General features: G+C 44.6%; 1 protein-coding gene across 2 annotated transcripts; it reads left to right on the forward strand.

Moving 5' to 3' along the window:
• The first annotated feature begins 261 nt into the window (after positions 1-261).
• Positions 262-26627, forward strand: LOC121191838 (F-actin-uncapping protein LRRC16A). Of its 2 annotated transcripts, XM_041053285.1 has the most exons (38): positions 262-661; positions 3722-3819; positions 6999-7049; positions 10468-10527; positions 10993-11114; positions 11247-11344; positions 11445-11515; positions 11929-12002; positions 12137-12212; positions 12429-12517; positions 12711-12805; positions 13104-13190; positions 13279-13382; positions 13534-13611; positions 13701-13777; positions 14036-14140; positions 14933-15002; positions 15165-15246; positions 15337-15436; positions 15655-15709; positions 15905-16077; positions 18672-18740; positions 18818-18911; positions 19013-19111; positions 19201-19329; positions 19833-19955; positions 20103-20278; positions 20804-20891; positions 20966-21133; positions 21262-21328; positions 21596-21849; positions 22103-22218; positions 22423-22975; positions 23124-23166; positions 23373-23564; positions 23741-23881; positions 24703-24861; positions 25111-26627. In XM_041053285.1, exons 1-38 carry the CDS (start codon positions 622-624, stop codon positions 25248-25250), a joined length of 4416 nt encoding a protein of 1471 aa, XP_040909219.1. In that variant the 5' UTR covers positions 262-621; the 3' UTR covers positions 25251-26627. The 2 variants fall into 2 exon arrangements, with proteins under 2 accessions (XP_040909219.1, XP_040909222.1); XM_041053288.1 differs by lacking the exons at positions 262-661; positions 3722-3819; positions 6999-7049; positions 10468-10527 and having other exon boundaries at positions 10990-11118.
• Positions 26628-26809: the final 182 nt, after the last annotated feature.

Below are 26809 nucleotides of genomic sequence, written 5' to 3' on the forward strand. Positions count from 1 at the left end.
GCTTTGTTTTCTCTACTCTCTGGTTTACAACAGGAAGGTGTTCACGTTTTTACACATGAAACGTGCGATCAATAACTTTTCTGCTGTAAAGCATCGTGTAAGGCTCATAAAATAACCACCAGGTGTCACAGTTCTCCCAAAGAAAACTTACTGTGTTTCTGGACGACTGGAGGGAAGGAGGGATCACTGTGTGTGTGTGTGTGTGTGTGTGTGTGTGTGTGTGTGTGTAAATGTGCTTGCGTGATTTGTTGTCTCTCTCACACACACACACACACACACACACACCGAGTGTCTCTTGGATCAGTGTCTCGCACTGAAACCACCTTTAATCCAGGTTTTACCTTCACTGCCCACCTGTGTAATGCAGGAGCCGTAGGATCCGTGTGTGTGTCTGTGTGTGTGCAGACACGCAGGAATGGATGCAGACAGTAACCGTTGTGTGCGCAGGGTGTCGACAGGTAACCAGCGTTAGCTGAGGAAAACGGGACTACACCTTTACCGTGTTTTTCTGCGCCTCCCCGCGGGTGAAGCTCCCGCTCCCGTCGCTGTTCTTGTCGGGTGTACCCGCCGCTCCTGCCCTCACCGCCGGACTCCACTGCAGTGTTCGTATCGGCAGAAGAAATGTCGGAGGGAAAAACGGACGTTCCCAACGACCTGTTCGGTGAGTTAACGTTAGTTAACGGTGAACTGTCGGTGAGGTAGTTTAACTTTAACGGACGCGCTCGCGTTGTTGTTGTTGTTGTTCTCAACATAAAGCAGATAAGTTTGGAATAGTTGATCAGCACGTTCGTTACACCTTTGCGTTGTGTCTCAGGTAAACATTTGCGTCCTTTAGTTTCAGCTCTGTCACTGAAAACTCGACGTGAGCTCTTTAACGCTTTAAATCAGAAACAGCTCGACGCGTCTTTACGCCGTTAAATCACTGCAGATCACTTTGGGGATATCACAGCGGGGCGTTTAGGAGCAGACACACTATACATCATATAGGAATAATCTACAGACACTGCTGAGGTGAAAACAATGTACTTTCTCATTGGACTATAGTAAAAAGTGACACCACAGAAGGTACAGACTCTGCCTGCCTCAGGTAGGTTACGCTCTCCTCACTGTTACAGGAACATAAGAAGGATTTTTCCCCTGAACTTAGTCACTGTTCAAAGAATCACAGCCGCTCATAGTTTTCCTGTTATATTTCAGTCACAGTAATTTTCGTGCCCTGAGGGAGAGGCTGGCTACCTGAGAGTTTCTCCTCTGCCACTTCCTTATCTGAAGGGGAGTGGAGGGGAGGGGGGCGGCTTTGGGAAAGGGGTGTGTCCTGTGAAATTCCTTTGGATTGTGAGATATTATCAACACAGACTGCCCTGGATGGCTGAGTGTCAAAAGGAAAGAGGGGGGAAAACAGTAAATCACTTCCATTATGCTGGAGAAAGTAGCCTAAACTGTGGACTTTAAACATGGCACCGATACAGACGGTGCTGAATATCTGAGCCGTCCTGATAAGTGAAGGCTCACTTTGACCTGCATTGACATTTGGAGGCTGATATTTTTGGACTGAAGCTGTTGGCATCAGACACGTTGGGCCAATGTCTAATGTCTCCTTATCTCAGTATTTTAATGGACCAAAGTGTATAAATAACAACAGTGGGTAACTTCAGCATGAAAAAGCCAGTCCAGAGTGGCTGACTCACAGCCCCGTGCTCTGTGTTACGGTGCTCGCAGCCCAGTCTCACACTGGATGTCACTGGACGGACTGATGAATGGGGCTTTTTGTTTGTCAGCTCCTGCTGCTGGTTTTATTAGGGCAGACCGACCTGACGCTGCTCATCATCAGTAATTTCAAACTAAAAGCAGAGGTTATCGGGGCTTTCCTTTCACAAAGAAACGCTTCACACACAATCCTGAAGCTTTTCGGATCAACAGTCCAAAGATATTCAGATTCTAATGATATAAAGGGAAAATCAGAGAAATCCTAACATGTTAGAAGCTGAAACAGACAAATGGTTGTTTCAACACTACTTTAGAACAGTTCTGCTCATCACCACAAATACCTGTTGTGTGAGATTAATATGAATTTAATATTCGGTGTGATGGAATGATGCAGCCATAAAACTACCTGAATATTTCACTCAGTTAATCAGGTGGAAAAGCTTTGAATTTGATTTTAGGCTGAATCTCCGCTGGAGTGACGGAGAAGAGGAAGAGGTGAAATTTAAGAATTTCCCTACAGGGATTAATAAAGTTTTTCTGATTCTGAAACATGTTGTGGGTTATTACAGTAAAGTCATCAGTCAGATGGATCTCTGTGGTTTTATGTGAGTGATTTGGACAGAGGGAGAAGTCCATGTGTCTCTGATCAGCTTCCACGTTGCCCCGTGCTGTAATGTTTTCATCCTCCTCGCGACCTCATTGTGTGTCTGGGTGTAGACACAGGACGGCATGATGTCATGAAGGCGGGCGCTCGCTCTCGTACTCATTAACACTCGCCATGTACACACACTGTCTCTGTCTCTCCTCCCTTATCTTCATGTCTCACTTTCTTTCCTTCTCTCTACTACCTTTCCCGCTGTTACTTAATCTTCATTACTCTCACGTCTTCCCCCTCCCCCTCTTTCTCCATCTGTCCCTGGCTTGAAAAATTTCCCAGAGTGGACCCAGAGTCAAGTAAATGCAGGAAGACGCAAATCTGCAGAAGTGCATGATGTCTAATGTTTTATTTTCACTTTCGCTTGAAATGGAAGGATATCCCCCACAACACCAGGGGTTGTAAAGTGTAAGACACACTATAGATAGTAGATGATACTTGTCACACTACATTTAGACTACATAATACAGAGTCTTTACAGTTTCAGACCATCGAGGAGCCACAGCTGGTTCAGATGGAGAATAGGCTGTGAGCAAATAACTGAATAATGTTAAAGTCAATATAAGGATCAGCAGTGGCTTCAGCTGATATGATTTTAGATATATGTATGTATGTTTATGTTTAAATAAATAAATAAATAAATAAATGTCTAAACATGAAACATCCAGCACTCCGGGGACTCAAAGACGTGTTTGAGAAGAATTTCTGATAAATATGTTTTTTGGGAAAGTGCTTTTGTGGTCACTAGTTAATGGACAGAAACACGAGAACAAAACCAGATTGAAACTCAGTTTAAATCTAAACCTCACTGAACATTTCAGTGCAGCAAAAATCAGTTTTTCACTGAAATATGTGTTTTTCAGACACGTCAACGTTTGCTGTCAGTTTTTGTTTCGATTTCAGAATCAGTAGTTGATGAAGTGATTTTTGTATTTTAACACCAGGCTGAGGAAGAGAAAGGATCAGACCAACCTGACCGGAAAAAGCTCCGGATACTCGGAAACTATCAGAAAATAACCCACTTATGACAGTGTGTGAACGCTGCAATGATGGGTTGTGTTTGTGGACTCACACTGATGAACAGAGTGAACATGATCCAATTTGAAGGCACCATAAAACGCCACATCATTTCCACTTTAATTAACTCCTTGGTTAGAGTAAGAGGTGTGGCCACCCGTTCTATTTCTGGTTCCACTCACCGAGTGCCGCTGCAGGGATGTCAAACAGGACTGAACCGAGTCTCCCGTCTGAAACGTCTCTGTCCATTGGGTGATGAGCTGTAATTTGATCCCTCCAGCTGTTGTGGTGTTAATTGTCAGGTATCGTTTAACCTGGTTCCCGACCCTGTGTTTGTTGTAGAGAGTGTGCGGGACGCTGTGGGTCGGAGGGTGAAACTGACCCTGAGGCGCAAAGTCCAGCTGGAGGTCAAAGGTGACAAGGTGGAGAACAGAGTGCTGGTAAGTGACAGCTGTTCAGCTTGTTTTCTATGTGCTACAGTTACAGTGCTAATTTAAATACATTTGAATTTTTAATCAAAATGCTTTGGCGTGTGAAGGTGTGTGTGACTGTAAACTCTCAGCCTCAGTGATGGGAGAGTGATCACTCAGTATAAGAAAACTACCTGAGACCTTCTCGCTCTCATATTATTGCTGTTAGCGGCCCAGCTTCCTCAGGAAAACCGATTCATTACATGAAAGAATCATTTCATTTGGTCCTTAGGAAGGAAGAAAACTCCAGGAGGCTGTGCTGGTTTGGGCGTGTTGCTACAGGGGAGAAGATAAAATATCAAGCTAAGGTTCATTAGACGTCACGACACTACAGAGAAGAATTAACTCCTTTGAAACGAGTTTTAAAACAATAGAAAGTACAGTCATTTGTTCCTCAGTCTCAGCACTGACAGAATTAGCACAAGGCTACTCTGAACACACGCACACACACACACCATTCTACCTGGTGTGTGCACTTGCATATTCGGGATGATTGCACCCACAAAGCTGTAAGATGGCACAGGTTGGTCAAACTTCACTGCCAGTGGAGGAAGCATGGGCTCTAACATTTGAGTGATGAAATGGTTGAATCTAAATATTGTTTGAAGGTTTGAACCTTCCGTTCAGTGACTGCACGGTGGCGTCCCCGTGGCTCCGACGTGTTGCCTGCGACGTCCGTTGAGCTCAGCGCTGAGTTTTTGGTGGACCCGCTGAAAAGGCTGCATGTGGTTGTTAAATATTTGGAATGACTGTGGCTACAGTAGCTGAGTCTGAGACGAGCTGCTGCTGTGAGTCATGATCTGATGGTCGGTGTCTGTCTGTGACTGTCAGACCACTGCCTCCCTGTTTTTATTTCACAGTCTGCAGAACGTTTAAAAGGATTTGTGTATACTGGTTTATCAGCTTTCCATTACAGTATTTTTATTCACATCTACTTCTGTTTTTAAAGTAATGATAAATAATACAAATGTAGTAGTATTCATCATTAAAATACAATCATTTAACGAGCAGGCTTCCGTATCTTAGATCGCAGTTAGATATTAAAATCTCAGCAACTCAGAAGAGCGTGTATGTGGCCAAAGATACATATGTGATTGCTGAACACGTCATCCCAAAGCTATGGGCATTCATCTGCAGCTATAACAGCCTTCACTCGTCTTCCTTCTGTAAGATAGTGGAACCCGGCTACTGGGATTTGCTCCAGTTCTGCCACAAGAACATTAGAGGAGACCAGCACTGGTGTTAGGCACCAGGTGTGGGATTGGCCCTGTGCCGGCCAGTCAAGTTCTTCCACACCAAACCGGGATACTTTTTTCTTTATGGAGCTGCCCTGTGCGCTGTGACATTGTCAGGTTGAAACAGGAAACGGCCTTCCCCAAACTGTTGGCACAAAGTTGAAAGCACAGTGTTGCGTAAAATATCATTAAGATTTCCCTCAGTCTGAGTGAAGGAGCCCCGCCCAAACCACGGATCCAGTCCCAGAGAGCTGTGGACAGAGGTGTTTCCAGTGAATCTTAGCTCTCATCTGTCAAACCTCCAGCTAACGCTGGCGTTACTGTGGCAGTGGATCTGGTTTCATGTTCGGTAACTTCAGGTATGTGAGCTCACCTCGTCCGTCCGTGTGTGAATATGGAAACTTCCAAACAAAAGCTTACACAGATCAGGACTCAAACGTGAGACCTTCAGGTTACAGCTCCAACCCCCACCTCCCACCCCATACACACACACACACACGCACACACACTCACACACACACCAACCCACCCTCCTGGCTCAGATAGTGCAATCGAACACATTTGCCTTAGGCCACATACCACGGCTCTGCAGAATGTGCCTGCAGCTCCTGTCAGGACTTGACTGAAGCAAGCCACAGTTACAGGGTGTTGGGACACACACACACACACACACACACACACACACACACACACACACACACACACACACACACACACACACACACACACACACACACACTGAATTCCACAGCTGTAGATCAGCAGATTAGAAACCCATGCTGTAATTTCATGAAATGAGGCAAAACACAATAAGTGTTTCTCGATAATGTGTCAGTAGGATTCGGTTTTCGTTTGCTTTCGGGTAAATCAAAGTGAAATGCAGATCGTGTCCTGAAGCACGTTACAAGAAAAATGAACGAGTGGACCTGTCAGAGGACGGCAGCCTGCAGCCTGCTGAGAGGCACGGCGAGTGACTCAGAAAGCACCCCAGCATGAAGCACGAGGAGTGGTCATGTGATCTCCTCAGTCAGGTCGAAGTGGCAACCATCATCCTCTGATATCTGAAACTGAATCCAGAGATACTCAGTTTACATCGTTTTTCCATGAGACTGATGATCAAGAAACCAATGCATACGGATATATCACACGCTCCATACCAGACGCTGCCAGCAGTGCATCATGGTCCAGATTCCTCACTGTTTTCTTTTATCTGGTCGGCCTCTGTGGACTCACTCACCTGTCTGTGGAACACCTGAACCTGGATCTTTCCAGACTTTATAAACTGAAACAGGTTGTTCACGTGGTCAGACTGTCTCCTGACACAGCCCCGCCCCTCTCACCCCAGTGGCTGAGACTTCTGTCAGCCAAAGAGGATCGCTGATCTCATTGGCTGCTCTCTGACCATGAGCAGACGTGACCTGGAGTGACTTCTCACACTCCCTCCATCCCCTTCTCTCTCTCTCTCTCTTTCTTTTAGAATTTGCAGTGAAATTGTGACGACAGGGGCCGTTGAACTTGAAACATCGCACGAGCTTGCGAAGAAAATAAGTTGCTAATTCTGTCAGTTCGAAACACGCTGGCGTTGGCTGAGCCGGCAGCCATAATGTGCACTCGCTCTGTGCCAGGACAGAAGTTCAACACGTGGTGAAAGATAATATATGTTATTATCCCACTCGGTGAAAAAGCCTGGGCCAGCTTTTCACAGGCAGGAGGGAACCATCTGCTCAGGTCGCATTCGGACTGAAAATGAGCACATTCCTGTAAAAACATGTAACATAAAATGTGTAAGGAACAATGTTTTATAGAAGAAGGTCCAGGTATTTGCATCAGTGCTGAGACAGTCCCCAGCCCCCTCAACGACTCAGGTTAGAATCAGGTGTTTGTTGACTCACCGACCTGTGTCTCTGTTCTCAGGCCTTGGCGTCACATCGGGTCTATCTGCTGACAGCTCGGGTCCCATCCAAGGTTTGTAAATCTGTGTGCGTCCACTTTTCCGGTTTCTTCTCTCTTTACTCCTCTCCATTCCACCTCTTCCTCCATTCTTTTTCCTTTCTACATCACTTTCTCATTCTCATCCAGTTCATCCTCCTCTTGCTCTCCCTCTCTTCTCCATTCTTATCATTCCCTTCCTTTCTTCCTCTCCCCTTCCCTGCCTCCTTCCTATTCCTCCTCTTTCCTGTCTTTGGGGTTGTTTCTTATTTGGTCATCACAGACATGCTGCTGCTTGTTCCTCCAGACTCAACTTTTGTTGTTGTTGTTTTGTTTTTAACTCTGCACTAACAGCAGCCACAACAAGTCCTAACAGACACTCACACTCTCTAAGACAGAGGTAAAATGAGAAGAGTTCAGTTTAAGCCGCTTAGTTTCTTTTTTTTTCTTGAAACAACTGACTGCGGTGTTTCCTCCTGCTTGAGTAACATTTACCAAAAACATTTGGTGTCCTTCATGTTGTTCTTTATAAACCCTTTCCCTCTTTCTTCCTCGTTCTCTTTATATGACCTAGTGTTGTAGTCTGTCTTTCCCTTCCCTCTCTCTTGCTCATACTCTCTCTGTGTCTCTCTGCCCAGATGAGAATAGGTCCCACCATATGGAGACATTTGATAGTTTTACCCACAATGCAGCTGTGAGAGCGCAGCCTGTGGGAAAGGAAAACAGTGAGAGGAAGAAAAGTTCAACCTGGAGGGCAAGAGAGAGAGAGAGAGAGAGAGAGAGAGAGAGAGAGAGAGAGCAAGAGAGAAAAACATACTGGAAACAGTAAAAAAAAAAAAGTAAAAGTAAACACGAAACGTTTTCTTGAATTTGATAAACTATGAACAGTCTCCTTACAGAAACTAGTGATCAATTTTGTCATAAAACTTATTTAACAGGTGAAAATTCAAAACGCTATGAAGGGACAATAAGTAATTCATGCACTTTCACAACAGCCCGTTTCCAGACTGGCCTCTGTAGATTTTCAAGTTACAGAGGAACAAACTTCAGCTACAACAACAAACCCCTCGGATTATACGTCACAAAAACCATGTCACATTTAGACTGAAAGCCTGAACTCATGAACTTCCCAGTTACAGGCTTCATAAATTGCTTTAGAAATTATGGGTCATCAGAGTCTTATACTATTTAAAAGAGAAGAGAAGCGACGGTTCAGCACGGTTCTAAAATTACTGATGCTATTTCCTTTTTCTCAGCCTGTGTTTTAATGGCTCTCTGGTTCCAGGCTCTTCTTACTAACGAGTGTGTGAATCAGACAACTTATAAATAAAGTGTGATGCAGAGGAAAACTGGGCTCTGGAGTCTGCTCCTACTGAGACTCACTCTGGATGCTGGGACAAAACAGAATCGTGACAGATTTCAACAGCAATCTCACGGCAATAGATGGATTAGAATTTATACACTCTGTATCTGTGCATGACCAAAAATGTTCAGAAAAGTTTTCATCGTATCTCTGCCCGTGGCTCCACACACTATGGCTGTGTATTTCCACACAGTCACACCCTGTGGAGTTTTGGTCCAAAGTTGGACAAAGTGTCCTCAGCCCTGCAGGGACTGTGGATCATGTCTGACCCTAAATGTGCTTTTATCATTTCTGGCTATGTTTGTTTTTCCTCGTCTCTGCTGGACTCACATCAGATCCGCAGAAGTTACGCTGTTTTTTTAGTTTATTTTTTTAAAAACTCTTCATACTGCTGAGATAAATTTCTCTGCTGTGGGTTTAATATTTAAAAACCGATGATATATAACATGTCATGAATAAACAAAGCAGCAGTGCTCACAAATGAAACTTAGATAACCCCTGAATAAAAGCTGTTGAACTCCCACTGCCAGCTGACCCCTGATCTGTTGTTCCAGAGTGGGCCAGCGGTTTTTCTAATTGTGTGTGGTGTGTGTGTGTGTGTGTATGTGTGTGTGTGTGTGTGTGTGTGTGTGTGTGTGTGTGTGTGTGTGTGTGTGTGAGAGTGAAACAGAGGGTGGTTTGTTCCTCAGTGTGTACTGTCCCAGGCAGCAGAGGGTGAAAAAAAGACAATGGAGGAATTTAACAGCTGGCAAGGAAAGGAGGGGAGGGGGCACTGTTTCTTCATGCCCCTTACCCCTCTCCCGCGTTCCCACTCTTCCTCTCTTTCTATTTCACTCTCGCCCTTTTTTCTTCTTCTCCCTCTGCCCCCCCCCCCCCCCACCACCACCCCTCCCATATCTTCTAGTTTTATTTGTTTCTTCTCTTGTTCTATCTTTCACTTTCTTTTTCTTAGCTCTTCTTTTTGCTGTCCCTTTTTTTCCCTCCTCTCTCACTTGCTCTCTTTTGGCAGCGAGTTAAAAAATCCCCTATTATTTTTACTCTCTCTCTCTCTCTCTCTGGACTCAGAGGGAAATGTGTGTGAGTTATTACTCAGCTCCAGACATTTGTTCTGCAGACTGTGTGCACCTCGTGTTTTTAACATTCCTATTGTCTCTGGGATTTTTTTTTCCTGTCCCAGGGTTTGCTCAGTTCCTTATAGTGATGATGCCCAGCAGATCAGTGTATATCTCTGTTTCCGATGAATTTAATAAAAACAATTCAGACCGATGTGAACTGCGTGATGTAGATCCACTGATTCAAGCTTTTAAAGTGAAGAGTCTCGTCCAGGTAAAGCGAGACACAGGAAACAGTCTCGTCTTTAGCTCTCGTCTCTACTGAAAAACTCCAAAACAAGTTGGAGCTTGACGGGAGTCGGCTCAGTTGACCTAAAAGGAATGTTAGCTTCTTGGAATATGGTTGAGTGTCTCTAGCAAAGGAGCTAATGCTCAGCTAGATACACTACATGGTCAGAAGTATGTGGACAGCTGAGCATTCCGGCCATATGTGATAGCCGAGCACCTCATTCCAAAGCCGTGGGCATTAATCTGTTGCTCTAACAGCTTCCACTCATCTGGTTCCAGGCTTTACACCTGATTTCCACAGGAGCATGAGCGAGGTCCAGGACTGATGCTGGGTGAAAAGGTCTGGCTCTGGGAAAACTGGCTGCGTTCACAGGGACATTGTTCTGTTCAAACAGGAAGGCCTTCCCCGAAATGCTGCCACAAAGTTGGAAGCACGCTATGATCTAAAATGTCATTGTGTTCTGTGGCATTCAGCTCAGCGGAACTGAGGAGCCCAAACCAAACAACACCAAAATACCATAAATAAAAGACGTATAGTCAGAGTGTGTGATCCAGTTAATGAAAGTCTGCGTCTGGTAAACATTTCCTGGGAAAATCCTGCAGTTCTCACGAACAGACAAATCAACCAGTTTAGGTCTTTCCCTGAGAAGTTTTTTGTTGCTCTTGCTATGCCAACGAATAAGACGTTGAAAACCAGGTTAACTTGAAATGTTAATGAATTTCATGATCTGTCTCTTCTCGCTGATTTCAGGTTGAACAGTCCTTCAGTTACCTGGATATTCAGGGCGTCAGCAGCAACAAGCCCACCCAGGTGAGCGCACACAAGCACAAACATAAAGCACTAACGCACAGTGAACGGTGCATTATAAGCATTACATGTATGACTTACAAACACGCACCCTGCCACACCTGGACCACAGCTGCAGAGTTACACACACGCAGATACCACAATCCCTGATGTCTTTCAACATCGGCTGCACTACAGGACGCTAAGAAGGAAAAATGAATTTGGAGCTGACATATTCCTTCTTCATACACACACACACACGCAAACACAATGTGCAGAGTACCAGGAATCATCTTAACTTAGAGTTTGAATGTCCTTCAGTCGAGGTTCAGTCTTCTAAACAGGCCAAGTCAGTGAGGATTATGAGTTTCACCTGCACTCACCTGCTCAGTGTGGTTCATGGAAAACAGATCATGATAACAGCATGAAATGTCAGCAGCATGTGGAGTCATTCATCTCAGGCTCCTTTGTGTGCGTTGCCCCCTGCAGTTGGTGCTGGAGCATGAGCGCGGTCCATGGAGCCTCCGGCTGGGCTCGGTGGACGAAGTGGACGAGGTGATCGCTCACATCGGCACCTGTCTGCACCGAATCTGCCCCACGGGCTCACCTGTGTAGGTACCACACAGCCGGCAGTTACAGCTACGTGACGATCAGGGAGAATTCAGTGAGGAGTTAAGCTGGAGGTTAATATTTCATCCTTCCTTCCTTCTCTTGCTCTCTCCGTCCGTCTCTCTGTGAGGAAGAAAGGTGATGAGGAAGCTGAGCTTGAAGCCTCCGGAGAGGACGGCAGCTCTTCAGGCCGTCTGGGACGACCAGGGCTCGGCTGATCTGGGACCCTGTGGTAAATTAGATTGAATTTCATGCTGTTACATCCAGTCACATGTTCAGAGTGTCTGTAGCTAAGTGCTTAAAAGTTGTTGTCATGTGTCTCTTCATCTCAGGCGGGTTCTCTCATCAGTACTGGTGTGTATGTGATTACCTGGGTCTGCCGTACAGAGAGGAGGTCCAATGGGTCGGTGCTGTAGACCAGAATCATTATTTTTACTTTGCTCTTCTTCTTGTTTCTTCATCTGCTGCTTTGATGTCTTTTTGTCCCATCCTTGTTGTTTCTAACATGTCTTCAGGTGCTCATCTTCTTCTTTCTCTATTTCATGTTTGTTTTTCTTTAGTATTTATCTTTGTTTCTTCCTCATGTTTAATTTTTATTTCATCCTTTTTTCTTCTGCTCTCTCATCCATCACTTCTTATAGCTGTCTTTTTCTTCTGTCTGTTTTTAACGCTCATCTGTTTTGTGTTTCCATTGTCTTTGTCTTTTCTCTTTTACCGCCGTTGTGTTTCACTTTGTGTTGTACCTGAACACACCACCATGAAGCAGCTTTTTGTTTTCCTGTCTGTCTCACCTGTGGTCGTCTTCCTCTCCTCCAGGACGTGGACACCATCTATCTCACTCAGGACACCAGAGAGCTCAACCTGCAGGACTTTATTCACCTGGAAAACAGGTACGGACACTACTCAGCACCTTGGATTCAATGTGACTTTGTGAATTTCAAGATTTTCATTAAAATGAAGGTGAGATGATGAAAAACTTGAAGTCTGTGTCTCTGAGTACTTTTCTTTTTATTCTTCCTTGCAGGGATTTGGTGGCGATCATCGCAGCTCTGGAGTACAACCAGTGGTTCAGCAAACTCTCCACCAAAGACTACAAACTGGTAACGACATGCATGAATCCCACTGCACAGCTGATACAAACAACTGTATTCCTGACTGAATGACTAAACCGCTGAGTGAACTGTGACTTCCAGTCACTAAAACAGAAAACGCTTGTAAAACGATATGAAGTTAATTCTGATTTTGTTCCCTGGTAATTTTCCTGATGTGAAATTAAATGACTGGCCTGTTTGTGTTTGTGTGTTTGTGTCCTCTAGCCGACGGACGTGTGCGACCAGATCCTCAGAGTGGTGGCTCGGTCCAGCCGGCTGGAAGAGCTGGTGCTGGACAACGCTGGCCTCAAAAGGTCAGAGGTCAAATAGGAGAACTGGATTTTCCTAGTTAACTGACTGGTGTGATAACGTGTCCATTTTTGTACTATGGGTTTAGGTTTGTCAGCTGGTTGAGTGAGTGTGAGAGACGAGAGCTTCTCAGATTAATAGCTTATCCATAAACCTGCTCAGTGTGACGTTTTGATTCCCGCTCTTTCTCTTCTTCAGTGATTTTGCTCAGAAACTGGCCAGCGCTCTGTCACAAAACCCCGCCTCCACGCTACACACACTCAACCTGAGCAACAACTCACTGGAGGACAAAGGTTAACACACACTCATACACAGTTTTTTATCAAGTACACAGTTTGTCATGCAAATATGGGTTATCTGGGAATCCTGAGATTTAGGATATCAGTCTTCATGTTTCCACATTGGACATTAGACTGATATATTTATTTGTTATTGTTTCTTCTGCGTTGTGCAAAATGTTTGTGCTGAGGCTGTTGCTGTGGAGTCTCACAGAGTCCTGTCGGCTGAAGGCCTGCGCCCTCTGGTGGCCATGTTGGAGAACATCAGCTCTGTAAAGTAATAACCGCAGTGACTGGATGTTGCTTTGTGCAGGTGCTGCTGCTCTGAGCGCTCAACTCACCAAACTGCCCATGGGCCTGAAGCACCTGAACCTCAGCAGGACTTCCATGTCTCCTAAAGGCGAGCACACAGAAAAGACACATAAAGTAATATGTCATTATTGTCCTGAGTTATTTATTCAGTAGAGTATGTTTGTCATGCTGTGCAGGTGTGAACAGCCTCTGTCAGGCTCTCTGTGCCAACCCAGCTGTCGCCACCACCCTCACGCACCTCGACCTGTCGGGAAACTCACTCAGAGGCGACGACCTGCCGGTACACAACCGCTCCTTCTCCTGTATTCAGCCACAGCTCAACTCCGCAGTTTATTAAATCTTTTCAGAAAACAGATGAGGCTCGAGCTACAGTCAGCAGTGTGGAGGGTCCGAGGATTTCACAAACAGTGATGGTGTGTTTTCCTTCACAGAACCTGCACAGCTTCCTGAGTCACTCCAACTGTGTGGAGACTCTCGATCTGTCCAACAGCGACTGCTCTCTGGAGCAGGTAAAAGCAGGTCTCACACACACACCCACGCACACACACACACTGCAGTCTCTGTCTCTTTTGCTAAAGCTGAGTTTCATGTTTTCCAGGTGTGTGCGTCTCTGCTTCGAGGATCTTTGAAGCATCTCTCTGTCCTCAACATGTCAAAGACAGTCTTCTCTCACAGGCAAGATGTGTAACTGACACCGGACTGTTTGACAACAGAACTCATGACATATATAATATACATAATATATATATACACCATAGCATAACGATTACAACTGACAGGATTAGAACAGTAATTAGCTTTGGAGGGTTAGTGTGAGTAGTAAGGTATAATATTTTGTGAATATAGTTTGTGTTCATTAAATTAAACACAGTTTGGGAGGTTGTAGTCTGTGCTCTTCCTGATACCAGCACATCTCTCCTCACACCCACACAGGAAGTGTAAAGAAATCCCTTCGACCTTCAAACAGTTCTTCAGCAGCGCTCAGGCTCTGAGCTCAGTCAGTCTGTCCGGGACCAGGCTGCCCCTGGAGGCTCTGAAGTAAGAAAACATCCACCAGAATCTGACTTTTAACAAGGCACACAGCCATGAAACACAGCAGAGGTTTTCCAACAGGTGACATTAGCTGCTCCGGTCCTCTATCTGTATCAGCAGCGACCAGAAATCGGCAATTCAGTCATAAGCTAGCGGCAAAATATGCTAATACATGCTAATTAGCGCAAACATCCAGGTAAAATAGTGAGAAATTCACTTACCGAATTAACTGCGACGGCCGGTTAGTACAGTCTACACTACAACAAGCCATACTGTCACAACAACCTATCCGAACATTGGCAAACAAACACGGACACTGCAGCCGCTGTCAACCGCTGGATTTAGCCGGAGGCCTCTGGATGTAGCCGCCTAGCCCAGGCGATGCTTTAGCAAAGAGCTAACTGCCGGTGCCTGTCTATGGGGCTGTCACTCAACGTAACCACGCCCTAATTTATGTAAGAATTTTAAGCCTAAATAACACTAAAACGGTTGTGGTGAAAAAAATATATATTTTAGAACAAAACCACAATTAACATCGGTTGTCAGTCACTTAGAATGCAGAGAAAAGGGTTCTGTCTGGAGCCTCCATATTCAGGAATAAATCCATGACAAAACAATAAACAGACTAATTTGACCAGAATGCAATGCAGCATCCAGACAGTCTGGGATACAGGAGGGATTCTACTGAAGTGGTTTCATCGAGAGGGAAGATGAAAGCGTTTTTCTTTCAGTATATCAGAGAGCTGAGCCTCAGTATGTCTGTAAGTTGTCCCGTCTGAGTGGTTTTCCTGTGCGCAGGGCCTTGTTGTTGGGACTTGGATGCAACCCAAACCTCAGCGACGTGTCTCTGGATCTCAGCTGCTGTGAGGTAAAACTGACATGAAACTCAACACATAGAAACACATTGTTTAAACACACTGTAAGGACAGTTTGAATTTATACAAAGAGAAAAAATCGATCTACAGATTCATAGTGTGCTTTGGAAATTATTGACGAGAGTTTTGAGAAACTGACGACCTTTTGCTCTCAGCTGCGTTCAGCAGGCTCCCAGATCCTGGAGGGTTGTATCGCTGAGATCCCCAACATTTCCAGTTTGGACATTTCTGATAATGGTGAGGGCGTTTTCGGACTTGGAACATTTATAGCGGCGCTGTATTGACTTTGATCACGAAATGTTTACATCTTTGTGCTGCAATGCTCAGGTCTGGACATGGATCTAACCACTCTGCTGGTCTGGCTGGCTAAGAACCGCTCCGTCAGACACCTGTCACTGGGAAAAAACTTCAACAACATCAAGTCCAAGTAGGTGAAAAACTCTCAGCAAATGTTTTCAGCAGAATTTTCCTGAAGGGCAGCATTCAAACTGGATAGGTTTGCTCTTATGAAAACAGTCAATTGAATGACATCTTACCACTTAAAGCATGTTTATAAAAGTTATTTTGGTGCTGTATCAATCGATTTATTCAATATGTTCCATTATCATTTAATTGCATTTTGCTTGTGGACTCGTTTTCCCCCAGAAATGTGGCTGCCGTCCTGGACAACCTGGTTCACATGATTCAAGAGGAGGAATCAGTGAGTGAAACTTTTCAGCATCATCGTTTTTTCTGTTTCTCTAAATTAGATCAACAGTTTTATGTTGTGCCAAACTCTTCCTCTTTGTATTACCTCAGTTACCTCCATCATTCTGCCTTTCTTTCAAACTGAAGCGTTCATCAGACACTTTGGGTGAAATCATACAAATCGTTCCACTCTCCTTCTCCTCTGCAGCCGCTGACCTCACTGTCTTTGGCTGATTCCAAGCTGAAGTCCGACCTCTCCATCGTCCTCAATGCTCTGGGCAGCAACGCCTCTCTGACCAAACTGGACATCAGTGGAAACGCCATGGGAGACATGGGGGCCAAGATGCTGGCCAAAGCCCTGCAGATCAACACCAAACTCAGGTGAGCAGGGAAACGGGGTTTCAACCTGTTACCTGTTTTTAGTTAAACCTTTAGAGGAAACAGTTTAAATACAAACGCATACAAAGGTGTGATGCATTTCCAGTTTAAACCTGTTGCTGAGCCAACGAAGCTACAGGAAAACTAACCGGTACAGGAAACACATGGGACTTCAGTTATACACAGAGGTTTACAATAAATCACAATTCAATTCCCACTCATTTATTTCCATTTTTATTTCTGTAAATCACTGGCACAAACATACATAAAGCTTTTGACTTCTGTTGGATTTCCTGCCAACTACCAGTAAAAACAAGGAACATGAATTTAATGGCTTGCATGTGGACATTGCTTCAGTGTTCATCAGTTGAAGCCAACATGCTTTACTTTTGATCATCTGCCAAAACTAAATGAAAGTGACAGCCAGTAACTACCAGTAACAGAAAAATAAAAATAAATAAATATAAAAATAATAAAATAAATTACACAGCCCACCTTGCTTGGGTCTGTACCACAACAAATATACAAGAATAGAAATTTAAAACAATAAAAATTAAAGTGCTAAACTGAATGTGTCTTGAGGTCAAATCCAACCAGAACCAATTATACTGAATGCAGAAAAGAAGACAATGTACAGAAGCTGTGACAACATTCTCCACAATGGATGATCAGTCCTGAGTGACTGCTGTGTATCCTCCACCTCCACTTCTTTGCTTCATCCTTATAAAGTCCTCTGTGGCTGTGTCATCAAATTTCATGACTCCATCTGCACGAGTAGAAAAATACAAATTGTTAGAAATATGCAAAGAGTCTGCAGTCACACTGCACTGCTCTCACCACGCGTACCCTTACGCACAAATACGGCGACTACATAAATACACAAATACATTTAACAGGACATTGTGCAAAATGTAATGCGGCTAGCAAACAAACTCCACGAAACAATGCTAACAACACAACACAATAAACATACCACTTTGAAAACTACACACACACAATACTTACAGACTGTACGTTTCCTGAAACCTGTACAACCACATTAACCAACTTTACGAGCCCATCTCTGTGTAACTGACCTAAGCTATTGACTGAAGCAACGGAGCGGAGCGGCAAAGATGCGAATTGGAATATTAACAGAAAGAGCGCTCACTCTGATACAACTTCCATGAACCAAAGGAAAATACACATTTTACATTTTTATACTTTTTAACACTTTTAATTTATGAACTTTAAATATTATTTTTAACCTTTAAAGACAGCACACATACACCAAGTCCCCATATTTGTAAGCAAAAATATGTTGCCTGAGCATCCACTACCAATACTGGATTAATACATCTGCATCACCACCTGCCTATATCTTGCTCGCTAGCATGTAAAAAGCATGTTCCCTGCCACGAGGGAGCCGCTAGATAGAAAGTTCGCAACTTGTTCTTTTCGCTAGCTTAGCGAATTTAGCTTAGGCTAGCTACCAGCCTAGCTCTGGTTAGTGAGCAGTGGCTTAGCGACCGAACAATGCTTGTTCACGTTAAAGCTTCAGCTAACGTGGATATTTTTAGGCACGGTCGTTTTCAAAAGTAATTCAATTTCCTTTTAAACTATGGCCAATGTTTAGCTAACGTTAGCTGATGGGACGACAGGCAATGCCAATTGTAGCCACAGCAGGTTTGGGTAGTTTAACACAACAAAGCTAGAACCGCTAACACTATAAATACATAAATGAACATAAAATGAACAAACATGACCAACTTACTTTCAGCTTAGTGGAAAACGGTGGTTTTTGATGTACGCTGAACGGAGCCGAACGGCCACTTACTTCCACAGAGATGAAACCAGAGACAGGGAGACGGTTGATGAAATTTGAAAACTCGCGCCAAAAGCTTGGCATGTTGCCTCGGCCAATCAGAGTGCCGTTTACTGGTTGGGTCATGACGATGTGCTGCCTCAGCCAATCAGAGTGGCGTTGACTGGTTGAACTCATAAGAGTTATAAAATCAAGGCTATTACGTACCATTAAATTATTTTCTGAAGCCTAATTTGCAACAAGTTGCATTTCCAAATAAATAAAACATAAACAAATAATAAATAAGTAATTACTAACAAACAGTGTTTAATCACAGATAATCTATATTCGTATTCATTAATCGTGCTAACAACAATGTTGATATTTGTCATTAAAAAAATTACATTCATTAATAATGTCAGTTTCCTGCACCTGTCTTAGACCTCCGCGTGACGTCCAAAAAAGTTACCTAGTCCGACGTTCAAATGTTGAACTGCACATTGACGTCCAAGCGGGGCCGTGGTTAGACGTCCAGATATCGGACCTGGTTTGCACGTCGTGTAAACGTCCAGAACTGGTCATGGACCGACGGACGCAATATAGACCTGATCTGCACGTCCATCAGATTTCTAATGTTTAGTGGGATGTGTGTGAAAACTGAGAATCAGTAATGTCGTGTTAGTTAATAGAAGTTAATAGAAAATTAAAGTTGGTGATTCTCAGAAAGAGTAGAAATTATCTCGTCCTTAAAAGGGAAAAGAGCAGACTTTGTTTAATTCAAAAGTTGTCTCCTCCTCTGTGTGTGTCTCTGCAGGACAATAGTGTGGGACAGAAACAACATCAGCCCTCAGGGTCTACAGGACATCGCTGCTGCTCTGGAGAAGTGAGTATGAAATTCTGGTCCATGTTTCATGTTGATGTTTTAAGCTCTGATCTGACGTGTTAGTGATTTCTCTTTAGGAACTACACCATCCGTTTCATGCCTGTTCCCATCATGGACGCTGCTCAGGCACTGAAGGCGAACCCAGAGAAGACAGAGGACGCCTTACTCAAGGTTACTGCACTGCAAAAAACATGTAGAAAGACGTAATGGTGCTTTGTATAGAGATCTGTAGAGTCTCCATTGTATTGTATGAAGAGGATTTTGTGTTGCAGATGGAGCAGTACCTCCTGAGGAACCATGAGACACGTAAATACCTGCAGGAGCAGGCGTACAGGTTGCAGCAGGGAATAGTCACCACCACCACACAACAGGCAGGCACAGCAGCACACACGAGACCCTCAGGCCCTTTCTTTAACTATTACAGGACACTGACCTCTGACCTTTCTCTGCACTTCTGTAGATGATGGATATGATGTGTGTGAAAGTGCAGGATCACCTGAACTCTCTGAAGTTCACAGAGACTAACCCAGTTCAGGAGGACATGAAGGTGGCAGAAAACCTCATGAAGGACGCCAGGAACTCCAAGACAGTAAGAAGACCACCTATCAGCCTTAATATTTGGCCGTTGGGGACAGCTAGCTTTTATTAGCTATGGTTAATCAGAAGTTAATCACCTGGTTGTTCAGATGTGTTGCTCCCAAGGTGCTTGTGTAAATGCCTTGAAATGGGGGATGTTTAAGAGAAAGATAAGCGGACGCGCTTTTTCCTCTGCTCACAAGTGTAATAGTTGAAGAGAGGGAATGATGCACCCACTCACCAAGCTCTGCAGCTCTACACTCCCCCTGCTGGACACCCCCGACTACTACTACTGGCCTTTAGTTCATGCCACAGCCCAACATCAAAGGGACTTAAACTAGTCTGACATTTAATCTGGCGAGCAGCAGGAAAGAAGTTGACAGAAATAATAAAGTTATATTTTTGCAATTTTTGCAGAAGCTGAATGTTGAAGTAAAATGAAAGTTTAGGCCACAGAAATAATCAGGCATAAAACACTGCTGTCTTCATCTTTCCCCCTCTCACTCATCCTTCCAGCTCCTCCCCAACCTGTACCACCTGAGGAGTGGGGGGGGCAGGGGCACATGTGTTGGAGCTATTCAGGACAAACTGGAGTCGATGGCTGGAGAGGTGGCCAGGGTGATGGACGAACAGCTGCAGGTACTGAACCGAACACACGGGAGCCCAAAGCTGCTTTTTATACCATGGAAATCACTGTTACCTGGAGTCTGCAGTGAGAACGCTGATGGATGTGGATGCTAAACAAGGTGAGGTGAGGTGTAAACTGTACTGACTCCCTCTCCCCAGACCATGCTGGTGTCCATGGTGGACGCTGCTGAGGGCCTGTGTCCTCACGTGATGAAGCGGAGCAGCCTTCGTCAGGAGCTGCTGAAGGCTGGAACAGGGAGGATGACCGTTCCCCGCAGCTTCATCACCACCACGCTGCTGGAGCAGTCCGGGGTCGACATCATCAACAAGATCAGGTCTGACTGTCCGTGTGTGTGTTGACTATCAGGAAAGACCACGTCCGTGGGTGGTATTTCCAGGAGAACAAGTCCAGTATTTATCCGTGTTACTGCAGCTGATGTGTGATTTCAGGGGGATTTTCTGTGCAGACATCTGTCATGTGCTTCCATTTTCTGTGACGTCCCTGCGTGCTGATTCTCATTTTTCAGGCTAAATATAGACGGGTGGTGCTGAGGCAGAGTTTTACAGCTTTAACCTGAAAACTGACCTGCACCACCTTCTGTGTTGGTGTGAACCCGAGTAGAAGAGTTTGGTTTATAGGCTTTGGCTTAAGAGGTTGTGTTAAAACTGAAGAACCTTTATTTTACTTCTTCTTCTTTGTTCAAACCCTCATTCATACTAAGTCAGAACTGGTTCTGAGACCTGGTTCAGTTCAGGTGGATCTGCTTGAAGATCATTATTAAAAGTAAATGTGATTTTCTGTCCTGTGTTGTGTTGTGTTATTTGTTTATGTGAGTTTTGTTTCTGTCTTTGTAACACAGTGAAGTGAAACTCAGCATGGCATCATTTCTGTCTGATCGTATTGTGGACGAGATCCTGGAGTCTCTGTCCAGATCACAGCACACTCTGGTTAGTGTCCTTTCTGTCTGTCTGTATTTCTTTTTGTTTTTCTTTCTGTCCATTCACCCTCTGTCTGTCCCCAGGCCGACCACCTCATCAGGAGGGGTCAGCCTCTGCTGCACCAGGAGCCTCCGATGGAGACAGAGGTCCTGGATGAGATGGTTCTGCAACCAGAGAACCATGAGCAGGAGCGGAACAAGAGCCATGACCGAGACCGGAAACATGGGCTGCAGGATATGGACACCTGCATGGTAGGAAAACACAAAAATATGTGATGTAGTTAAAAAAATTGTCATCATCGTCATCGTCGTCTTATAAAAGAATCTGTGCTTGTTCGTGTGAAAATCAAATGAGGTAAAAACCCGTCTTTACTCTTTAGATGACTCCTAAATCCAAGAGGAAGAGTATTCTGGTCAGGATGCTTCGCCCCGTCTCTGTGGCATTTGGTGAGTGGCACAGAAAAGCAGGAGAGAAACATGGACTCCCACACAACCCACAAGATTCTTCTGCAGACTCAGTGATATATCCATGGTTATGGTACCGTGTGTATTTGTTACCGTTTTCTGGGGATGATAAATGGATGAAGTCCCAGATAAATCCTCTGGGTTTCTGACTTGCTTTATGTGAAATTTCCTTATTCCACCAACACTCTGGAGTAAATACTCATCTTCATTTTTGACTTTCCCTCGTGGCTGTGATGCCTTCTCCTTCAGAGATGGAGTTTGACCTGGACAAAGCTCTGGAGGAGGTTCCTATCCATGTTGAGGACCCCCCTCTACCTCCGCCTCCTTCACAATCATTGGACAGAATGTCAGCCTACTACGGAGACCTCCCTCCTCCCCCAACTTCACCGGACACAAAGCCTGTCTCTCTGGGTGAGCTGCCGTCTGTGGATCACATGACGCTGGAGCATCACACCAAACTACGACCAAAACCCAAGAAAAGGACAAAACCCAGCCGACCACCGGTAGGTTTCTGTCAGGGAGCGATCCCCAAATTATCAGTAATAACTGTTCTTTTTCAGCACCAGCGCACATTTATTTATTTGCACCATATAAAAGCAAATTTCTAGAATCTACAGTGTGACCATTGTCCCCAAAACTTTTGAAAAATATTTAACGATAAAGGTGAAGCTGTTTAAGGTGTCTCCCTCTGATATCTAAAAAAATATGAGTCTCATCTCTCATACTTCTGTTTTATCGCCGTCGCCGGGTTTTCAGCGGGAGGCCGCCGGCAGCTCGGCGCCACAAGAGGCAGAGCCGAACAACATCATGGGAAAGCTGGACGAGGGCCTGGATGACTTTTTCTCCAAGAAAGTCATCAAACTCAGCTTCAAGTGAGAATCCTGTTTTAAACTGAAACTGTTGTTTTCAGCGGTTATTTAAAACATGCTGATGCTGCGCACAACATAAAAACATGTTATTTCTTTATCGTGTTCTCCGGTTTCATCCACACCTCCTTTGATGTCATTAAAGACTGTAAAATAGACTATCTCCCAAAATTGTTGTTTTCTAATTCTGTTATTTTGAATCTTCTTCAGACTTCCCTCGGTCAGAGGTTCATCCTCAAGCGCGCAGGAACCAGCAGATAAGAAACGTGAGTCCAGAAAGAGCGGTTTCTTTAACCTCATCAAATCCCGGACGTCCCGCTCAGAGAAGAGCCACGGAGCCGCCTCCATCACCCCGCCCCACCCTGCCTCCTCCAGCACCACCACACCCTCTTTTCCTGTTAGCCCAGTGACTGAGGAGGTGACTCCAACATCCCCCACGTTGCCCATGAAAAACTCTGCAGTCGTGGTGGAGCCCCATCAGGAGGTCCACAGGGCTCAGTCCCGGAACCACACGGATTCTGAGAAAGAGGCCTGTCCAACTGCTGCTGCTGCTGCTGCTGAGGAGGAGAGGGAGGAGGAGAATGAGGAGAAGGAGTGTGTGGAGAAGAAGGAGAATGCAGAGAAGAAGGAGAACCCAGAGAAGAAGGAGAACCCAGACAAGAAGGACCACCCCCACATACCCCGCCATATTGGGGTTCCTGTGATGAGAATGGACCTGCTGGCTGAGATGAAGGCCAGACAGGAGAGGATGGCTGTAAAGAAGGTAAGTGGCGTCCATGGAGTCAACAGATGTAGGACAGATGTAATACTAATAATAGAAATCCATCTTTAGTCACTTTATTGATACAGTACGTGTTAAAAACACACAGCAGGATAATAATAGTAATAAAAGCTCTGTGTCTCTGTTACAGTCTGAGTCATCGTCCTTGCTGGACAAGGTGGATGGTGACAAAGGTGAGTTTCTTTAATGTCCTGCTACCTGTGGACCTATGTTGGATTAGCCACTCAGGAAGTTAAACGTTTTAGTCTCCTTCTGAATACTGTATCTTGAAACTTGTGACTTTGACTCCTCTTGGCTTCTCAGTGTGAGATTTTTCGTAAAGTCAGACTGGTGGTCTCTCTAATCAGGATCCTAAACTGTCTGTGTCATTTTCCCGCAGCCAAGTCAGACATCCACCACGCTGTCCCAGCAGACACTGAGGAGTCCAGACCGGAGCCGTCTCCCAGGGTCAAACCACCAAGCGTCACCCCCAAACCGCCTCCACCCCAGACCACCAAGCTCCCGCTGGGACCCCACAACTCGGGTCCCACCAGTCCAATCAGTCCCAGGCCAAGCAGCACCAACATTCATGGTAGGCAAGGATGGAGAGAGAGGAAGATACAAAAGGCATCAAAGGATGATCACCGCTGGGTGCTCTCAGAATTTTTTTATTTTTTATTTTTTGTTTTTTTGTTCAATCCCATGACCACAGACTTGCACTGAGAATCAGTTCATTGTTTCATTGTTTTATTGATCCTTGGTTTTCAGATGACTCCGCCGAGGCCCCAGCAGGCAGCTCTGCTGCTAAAGGACCACTTCCTGCTCCTCGCCTGAAGAGGGCGCCATCGGAGCAGGAGCGAGAGAGCACCAGCAGCAGCAGCCCCACTGGACCCCTGTCTCCACTGGACGGTTAGTATCTCTTTTAAAAACATGCATCATACAGTCATTTTTAAAATGTGTCAAATAAGCTATAGAAACACATTTTAAAGACAAATCCATTATCTGAAAACAGTATAGAATAAAAAGGGAGAGGGAAAATGTTTCTGTGGGAATCTAAAAGCACTGAGAGGATGGAGAGCACCCAGATGACAGGCAGCTTTGGTTGCTGGGGTATTTCCCTCCGCTTTTTCTTAATGATGACGGCTGCGCGTGTCGGCGCTCCCCTGTGAGCCGGAGCATAGCTGAAAATATAACGCTCAATTTAACAGGTGACAGCTTGTTTAATGAACACTTTCAAGGCCATATTTGACGCCTCCACACACCACACACAGTACATCTGAAGCAAAGGTCCATTACACTTAAAGCACATGCAGTCAACACCAGCCTGTACTTGACACGTCCAAGTGTCAGTGTGTGTGGGATTTTGTGGTTTAACACTTGACTTGTGTAATTAACGCTTACAGGAAGTCGGTGTTTTTCCTTAAAATGGCATTTCTTCTGTGTAATCAAAAAGGCAAGTTGTCTTTTGCGATCGTGCGAAAAGATGTGATTTTAAAATCAAAGAGACAAGAAGAAAGGAGTTTTTACACAACTCTGAGCGTCTAACATCGAACCTCTCAGTCTGAGCATCTCTGTTCAGCGCCTGTTCCTAAAAGCTTCACATCATACAAACCAGTGGCATAAAGACAAACTGTTGATGGTTGTCAGATTAAAAGAAGTGTATGTGTCTGGTGAACTGTTGCTGAAGGACACAGACAGATGAGTTTCCTCTCTCTCTTTCATTCCCGCAGTTGCGTTTTCTGGAGACGGCGGCGATGCGTTTGACCCACCGGGTGCAGGCACCGAGCCTGGTGCCGGCAGCCGACAGTGGTCGTCTCTGAAGAACTCAGCCAGTCCACCTACTGCCAGGGAGGACGACCGAGAGCGCGCCAAGTCCCTCCCTGCTTATGGTTTGTCTCATCACATTTCTGTCCAGCATGGTTCTCAACATGTAGCAGTAATTACAATGCTTTAAATAACTATTTCATAATATTAAAGTAATAAAAATCTTTGTCTCATAACTTTAACTCATCTTGGCAACAGATTACTCAGAAATCTGCTGTCAGATGTCAGATAAAAACACGTCACTGTTGTGGTCCAGCTGTTTCCCTCATTCTCTTTCTCACAGCTGTATTTTCTCTCTGTCTCTCTGTCGTTAGTGAGGCCTCCATCTCTGGCAGACACAGATCTCAGTCCAGCTGAGGACAAGATTCAAACTGCTGATCTCAAGTCTGACAGCAAAACAGAGGACGGGTCCGGTGACGACACTCCTTCGGTCTCAAGCCAACAAGACGTTTAGAGTCTTTTAAATCCCGGAGGTCCTTTCTGCTCCAGAGAAGCTTTAAGGAGGACAATCACAGGCGTACAGTCAAAAGCACAGACGGTGAAAATAACTCAATTTATCTTTTTTTTACAATCACTGAGGAGGCACATAGAAGCAGGACAGGGGGACTGTAAAACTTTTTGCACGCGTCATGCGGTTATCAGAGGAGTTTCCTGACCTGGGATCAGTCCGGCTGCCTGGCCAACAGTTCCATTACTCCCTCTGTCAACAGCTCTAATAGGACCATAAAGAGCCGACCAGATGGGTTTTACCTGGTGCAGAGACAATCTGCGGTTACTTAGAAAACCAGGTCCGGCTATAAAAAGCTGAGTTAGTCCAAAGCACTGAGGAGAATGACTCTGGCTGTCTAAGTAGGTCCAGAGTGAAGCAGTGTAGTTTTACTGTATTTACATTCTGCAGATAAACTGTAGCTGTTACATAAATCATCTGGAGACATGACTCTACATGACACTGTAAAGAAGTTTTTTATCCTCCAAACTTTCACTCCTCATCTTTTAACAGCAGATTCTTCACAGATTAGAAAATGTTTAGACGATCAGGGGGCAGCTGTCAGCAGAAATGTCCTGCAGCTCTTTACGAATGTGTTTCTCCTCCTGCATGATGTGAACAGAAACCTCAGTGTGTGGAGACGAAGAGCCGCTGATACTCATTGGCTGAGTTTTTCCTTTGTTGCTCCACCCACTGAGGTTTTAATTAACCAATGAGATTATTTCTGCCAAAAGCTAAAACCTCCATTTGAAAACTTTTTTTTATTTTTAGTGACGGGAGACATTAGAACTTTTCAGTACCTTTTCTTTTCTGCCATCACAAGTCAAAGTGTCAGTGGTTAGAAGATAAAATGTAAATGTTGATTCCCTCAGATTCATATTTTACACCTGCTGCTGCTGCTGCATCCTCACACATCATGCCTTACTGCATACTGATTTCTGTTAATCATCTACTGCTGCACTTACAAATGTATTATGTATCAATGTAAATATGTACTAACATTAAGGTTTAAGGTTCTGCTGATAAAATAAATGGGGTTTAATCAGAGTTAAATACAGAAACTCTGGGGTTTATGTTGGATTATGAGCAGAAATCTGATTTATAATCAATGACACATGCTGCTGAATCTGCATGGGTTTTCATTTAAGATACATGGTGACGGTTTTCATTTTATTGGGAAAATATTTTTAAGAAAAAATAGCTTTTTTAAAAAAAAATAAAATTCAGTTAAATAATGCTTTTTATTGTTTATATGTTAGTGGATCTACGAGCCTGGAAATGTGACATCAAGCTGTCAGATGTTTCTGTATTTGTATGTTTATACCAATAAACACTGTTTTACTGGTCCGACTCTCTCTCTCCTCCCTCTCCCTCTTTCTCTCCCCCTCCCCTCCTCCCTTCATAAACGAGCTGTTGAAACTCTTTTCTCTCATTTCACTGAATTCAGGAGACGCCTGAAGGTGAAATCTGAATAAGAATTCTATTATTTTAGTGGACAAAGATCATCTCTCTCTCGCTGACTCTGC

The sequence above is a fragment of the Toxotes jaculatrix genome, chromosome 13 (assembly GCF_017976425.1).
Source record: "Toxotes jaculatrix isolate fToxJac2 chromosome 13, fToxJac2.pri, whole genome shotgun sequence".
NCBI classification, from domain to species: Eukaryota; Metazoa; Chordata; class Actinopteri; family Toxotidae; genus Toxotes; species Toxotes jaculatrix.

Coding starts and splice junctions, on each gene's coding strand:
- LOC121191838 (XM_041053285.1), top strand. CDS start 622: ATGTCGGAGGGAAAAACGGACGTTCCCAACGACCTGTTCG. Junction 11,345..11,444: donor GGCTGATCTGGGACCCTGTG/GTAAATTAGATT, acceptor TCTTCATCTCAG/GCGGGTTCTCTCATCAGTAC. Junction 19,330..19,832: donor ACGCCAGGAACTCCAAGACA/GTAAGAAGACCA, acceptor TCATCCTTCCAG/CTCCTCCCCAACCTGTACCA.